We start from the raw sequence: 6,000 nt of genomic DNA on the forward strand, positions 1-6,000 counted from the left end.
ACTTCTGTTCCTCTTTCCAACAGCAGGCATATGTTAGCCACAGTCCTTAAGTGGACAGGAGACTGTAAAGTGGGATGTGATCCCTCCATGAGGCCCCTGTTTTACAACCGAAACCCCACGTGATTGCCTTTGCTGTCCTCATCTGAGCCATTGGGCTCTGGTTCCCTGGGCAAAGGGCAGTTGTGGATGGAAAAGAGGGGTCGGGGAGTAGAGGGCAGAAGGTAGACAGACCGAGAGTCTTCAGAGATTAACTTTTGGGTGTTCATTTGATTTCTCTCTAGGCACTGACGAACCTCCCAGTGGTGAGTGTGTGTTTTTGGGGTTGGGGAGGGTCATTGTACTCATCTGGTGAGCAGGGTAGATGAGACCTGCCTTTGCCACCATGTCCCCCCGGGAGTGGCCATAGGTCTGTGGGATGGGAAGGGTAAGAAAGGGTTGGGAATGGTCAGGAAAGGTTGGAAAGTTGGAGGGATGGACTGGCAAGGAGCAGGAAGAAGTTCAGGAAGAGGAGGGTGGCAGTAGAGGGCAGAACCCTTGGAAGTGTCTCTAAAGCAAATTTGGCAGACCAGAAAGGGAGAAGGCCACTCTTTCTATAAAGAATACAGGAACCCCTCTGAGTAGGTATTTACTGAGAGGGACCTGAAGCCTGCTGGGTAGGGAAGACCCAAAATTGGAGGTTTCCAGCAACTCAGAATTGAGTTTAATTTTCAAATGTTTACTTTCTTTAGCCCCAGTTTTCATTCATTCATTCATTATTTCTTTATTAATTAACTAGGGGCCTGGTGCACGAAATTCTTGCACTGTGTGGTGGGAGAGTGTCCCTCAGCCCAGCCTGCCCCCTCTCACATACTGGGAGCCCTCAGGCGTTGACCCCCATCACCCTCCAATCACAGGATCGGCCCCTTGCCCAGGCCTGACGCCTCTGACAGAGGCGTCATGCCTGGGCAGGGGACCCTCATTTCCCCCCATCACTGGTTCTGCCCCAGCCCAGGCCTGATGCCTCCGGCCCAGGCATCAGGCCTGGGCAGGGAACCCCAAGACCCCTCCGATTGCTGGCTCTGCCCCTTTGCCCCGGCCTGATGCCTCGGCCAGAGGCGTAAACCCCCATCACCCTCCGATCGCCTGATCGCCACTTGCCCAGGCCTGACGCCTCCGCCAGAGGTGTCAGGCTTGGACAGGGGACCCCATCTCCCCCCGATCACTGGCTCTGGCCCCCACCCAGGCCTGAGGCCTCTGGCCCAGGAATCATGCCTGGGCAGGGGACCCCCATCTCCCTCTGATCGCTTGCTCCACCCCCCGCCCAAGCCTGGCGCCTCTGACCCCGGCTTCAGGCCTGGGCAAGGGGACCATCATATCCCCCCAATCCCCATCTCCGCCCCCGCCCAGGCCTGATGCCTCGGCAGAGGAGTTGACCCTCATCACCCTCCGATCACCAATCACCGATCGGCCCCTTGACCAGGCCTGAGGTCTCCGGCAGAGGTGTCAGGCCTGGGCAGGGGACCCCCAGCTCCCCGCGGTAGCAGGCTCCGCGCCTTCCCAGGTCTAATGCCTCTGGGCTAGGGGTCAGGCCGGGCAGCGGGGACCTGCAGTGGCAGCGGGGAGTGCCTTGATTGCGTGGCTCAGCCCCTGCCCCTGCAGGACGCCTCTGGTTGAAGCGTCCGGCCCGGGCAGCGGGGACCCGCAGCTGCAGCAGCCCCGCAATCGTGGGCTCCACTTTAGGCCCAGGCAAGGGACCCCTAGCTCCTGGGACTGCCAGCTTCGACTGTGCCCAGCTCCATCGCTGGCTCCACCCCTACTTCCTGCTATCACTGGCCAGGGCGGCAAAGGCGCCTGATTGTCCAATCATGGCTGGGGGGCAGGGCAAATGCCGTGCCTTTGCCCTGCCCCCCAGCCCTTAGCTCCCCCCTGGGTTTCCAATCACTGTCAGTGGCAGGGGGCTTTCTTCCTGCTTTCCCTTTCACCTCCATGCATTGTGCCTACGTATGCAAATTAACTGCCATCTCTGTTGGCAGTTAACTGCCATCTTAGTTGGCAGTTAATTTGCATATAGCCCTGATTAGCCAATGAAAAGGTAGCGTCGTATGCCAATTACCATTTTTCTCTTTTATTAGTGTAGATTATTTCCTTCATTTGTGGATGCATGCAACAACCAGCTCAGGGTCCTTGGTGCCTTTGTGCCCAAATGTTGAATCTCAAGTAGAGGTCAACCTGATATGTCTACTTGGATATTGGGGGTTCCCTCACCACATATAACATTCTCTCTCTCTCTCTTTCTCTCTCACTCGCTCTCTCTCTTTCTCTCTTTCTCTTTCACACACACACACACACACACACACACACACACACACACACACACGTGTACACACTAACTGATCACTATAAAGTCCTCCCTGCAACATGTGGTGAAGGGTGGGTCCTGGTGTCAGTGACCTCCTGTCACTGGCTGTGGATGGAATGAGTATGAAGTCTCCAGTCTTGTGGGGTCAGTGGCTGAACTCAAACTTCCAAATTATGTTTTGAAAGTGTTGACAAGTGTGAACTAAATGGAATTAGATTCCAAAGGCTAACCTCACAGCCATGTCTGCAAGTCATTTCCTGCCCACTAGGGGTGGACGAGCTTATCTATTTCTACAGTTCAGGCCTAAGGGTGACTAGCAGAAACTTTTACACAGAATGGCCCAGTGCAGTGAGCATTGCACTTCCATGAACTAATTTCATCCTCCTAACACCTCATAGTGTAAACTAATACAAAGAATAGTTCAATAAGTTGCTCGCTTTGTGGCTTTGGAGAAAAGAATTCCTCTGTCCTCCATGTTATCTATGAAATGGAAGTGAGGATCTTAGCTCCAGAGCTGATGGAGATAATGTCTGGTAAGGTGACTGAGCCAAATCTATCTTCCCTCTCTCCAGTTCACCTGGACCCTTCCGCTGGCCTGACCACAAGGTCAGATCTCTGCCATCTCACAACCCCTCACTCACGCATGTCCCCTCTTCCACCCAGTGTCCCCTCACTGCCCACTTCCTTAAGAATCTTCTGCACCCTGCTCACTCCTACCTGCTGTCCATGCCTCGCCCTCTGCAGTCTGTCCTTCCTGGGAATTTACTCACATCATCATCAACACCACACACTTGATTATTCCGCCTGGACTCTCTTCTCCCTGGATACTGCATCACCATGGTCTTGGGGTCTCCTGTAATGGGACTGCTTTCCCTCTGCCTCCTTCCTTCATGGGCTCCTGGCCCTTGTCAAACACGTCAATATGATTGTTAGGCAAGTTTCATAACTATGAACATTTCTCTATGTGAAATGTGAAAACCACCCAGGAGGAGGGCAGGAAGGGAGTAGATGTGTGAGGGAGGAGAGTCCCAGAGGAAGACAAGGGCGGGAAGGAGCCGATTTCTTTTCCTTGGACAAGGCAGTTCTCCAATGTGAGACTAGAGTGGGTAACCATCATCCGGTGCCTATGGAAACTGCAGGTTCTAGCTTCCTTTTTAGAGAGCCTGGTGCAGAAGGTATGGAGTGAGGTCAGGGACTCTAATGAGTTTCCACAAGTCTCCCAGGTGATTCTGATGCAAGGGGTCCCCAGGATCCCTGAGCAAAGCTGCACACCTGGCCAGAGGAGGAAGTGTTGGACTGCAGGCGCTGGGATGTGAGAGGCGCTATCTAGCAGGGATACCCTGCTCTGCTGACCTATCTTCTTTCCACACAGATAAGTACAGCAAAGCGAAGCGTATATGTCTTAGATTTCCAGCAGTGAGTTGGTCAGGTTCTCTGCTTGGACCTCAGGCCCCGCTGAGCCCTTGACCATCTTTGACCCATAAACATGCTGCTGGGGCTCAGCCCCAACAGACCCTCAGGGAAAACTTCCCCAGCCAGGCTCCTCCACCACCTCATCTCAAGCTGTGACCCACACAGGACCCTGGTCTCAGGAAGATCCTCTCTCCTTTGAGTACTGGGGTAGGAGTGTGTGTGTTGGGGAAGCAGAGACTAAGCTGTTGTGAGTGACCACTTCTGTTCCTCTTTCCAACATCAGGCATATGTCAACCACAGTCCTTAAGTGGACAGGAGACTGTAAAGTGGGATGTGATCCCTCCACGAGGCCCCTGTTGTACAACCGAACCCCACGTGATTGCCTTTGCTGTCCTCATCTGAGCCACTGGGCTCTGGTTCCCTGGGCAAAGGGCAGTTGTGGATGGAAAGAGGGGTCGGGGAGTAGAGGGCAGAAGGTAGACAGACCGAGAGTCTTCAGAGATTACTTTTGGGTGTTCATTTGATTTCTCTCTAGGCACTGACGAACCTCCCAGTGGTGAGTGTGTGTTTGCTGGGGTTGGGGAGGGTCATTGTACTCATCTGGTGAGCAGGGTAGATGAGACCTGCCTTGCCACCATGTCCCCCGGGGAGTGGCCATAGGTCTGTGGATGGGAAGGGTAAGAAAGGGTTGGGAATGGTCAGGAAAGGTTGGAAGTTGGAGGGATGGACTGGCAAGGAGCAAGAAGAAGTTCAGGAAGAGGAGGGTGGCAGTAGAGGGCAGAACCCTTGGAAGTGTCTCTAAAGCAAATTTGGCAGACCAGAAAGGGAGAAGGCCACTCTTTCTATAAAGAATACAGCAACCCTTCTGACTAGGTGTTTACTGAGAGGGACCTGAAGCCTGCTGGGTAGGGAAGACCCAGTCTCAGAACCCACATGGAGGTTCCAGCAACTCAGAAAACCGAGTTTTATTTTTGAATTTATACTTTCCTTAGCCCCAGTTTTCATTCACTCACCCATTTCTTCATTCATTCATTCATTCATTCATTCATTAATTCATTATTAGTTAATTATTTAATTAGTTCCTTCATTTGTGGGTGCATGCAACAACCAGCTCAGGGTCCTTGGTGCCTTTGTGGCCAAATGTTGAGTGTCAGGTAGAGGTCAACCTGATATGTCTATTTGGAGACTGGGGGTTCCCTCCCCACATACAACATTCTCTCTCTCTCTCTCTCTCTCTCTCTCTCTCTCGCACACACACGTGTTCACACTCTCTGTTCACTATCGTCCTCACTGGAACATCTGGTGAAGGATGGGTCCTGCTGTCAGTGACCTCCTGTCACTGGCTATGGATGGAATGAGTATGAAGTCTCCAGTCTTGTGGGGTCAGTGGCTGAACTCAATCGACAAAATTATGTTTTGAAAGTGTTGACAAGTGTGAACTAAATGGAGTTAGATTCCAAAGGCTAGCCTCACAGCCGTTTCTGCAAGTCATTTCCTGCCCACTAGGGGGTGGACGAAGCTTGTCTGTTTCTACAGCTCAGGCCTAAGGGTGACTAGCAGGAACTTTTACAAAGAATGGCCCAGCGCAGTGAGCATTGCACTTCCGTGAACTAATTTCATCCTCCTATCACCTCATAGTGTAAACTAATACAAAGAACAGTTCAATAAGTTGCTTGCTTTGTGGCTTTGGAGAAAATAAGAATTCCTCTGTCCTCCATGTTATCTATGAAATGGAAGTGAGATCTTAGCTCCAGAGCTGATGGAGATAAGTGTCTAATAAGGTGGCTGAGCCAAATCCATCTTCCCTCTCTCCAGTTCACCTGGACCCTTCCCCTGACCTGACCACAAGGTCAGATCTCTGCCACCTCATAACCCCTGACTCACTCGTGTCCCCTCTTCCCACCCTGTGTCCCCTCACTGCCCACTTCCTTAAAGAATCTTCTGCACCCTGCTCACTCCCTACCTGCTGTCCATGCCTCGCCCCACTGCAGTCTGTCCTCTTGGGAATTTACTCACATCATCATCAAAACCACACACTTGATTATTCTCGCCTTGGAGTCTCTAATCCTTGGATTCCTGGTCACCATGATCTTGGGGTCTCCTATAATGGGACGCTTTCCCTCTGCCCCATTCCTTCATGGACTCCTGGCCCTTGTCAAGTATTTAGTAAACATGATTTTTAGGAATTTCAGAACTTTTAAAATTTCTCTATGTGAAATGTGAAACCACCCAGGCGTAGGGCAGAAAGT

General features: G+C 52.0%; 1 protein-coding gene across 2 annotated transcripts in view; it reads left to right on the plus strand.

The window, feature by feature from the left end:
- LOC118670592 (gasdermin-C-like) overlaps nucleotides 1–6,000 on the plus strand; it is a 75,389-nt gene that overhangs the window by 44,527 nt on the left and 24,862 nt on the right. Inside the window, exon 15 of one of the 2 annotated variants that reach the window (XM_036337656.1) lies at nucleotides 4,287–4,307. The exons of the other annotated variant lie outside the window; for it this stretch is intronic. Within the exon in view, the coding sequence (XP_036193549.1) occupies nucleotides 4,287–4,307 (21 nt within the window). The remainder of the gene's footprint in view (nucleotides 1–4,286; nucleotides 4,308–6,000) is intronic. 2 annotated transcript variants of the gene reach the window in all.

Source organism: Myotis myotis, unplaced genomic scaffold (assembly GCF_014108235.1).
Source record: "Myotis myotis isolate mMyoMyo1 unplaced genomic scaffold, mMyoMyo1.p scaffold_m19_p_16, whole genome shotgun sequence".
NCBI classification, from domain to species: domain Eukaryota; kingdom Metazoa; phylum Chordata; class Mammalia; order Chiroptera; family Vespertilionidae; genus Myotis; species Myotis myotis.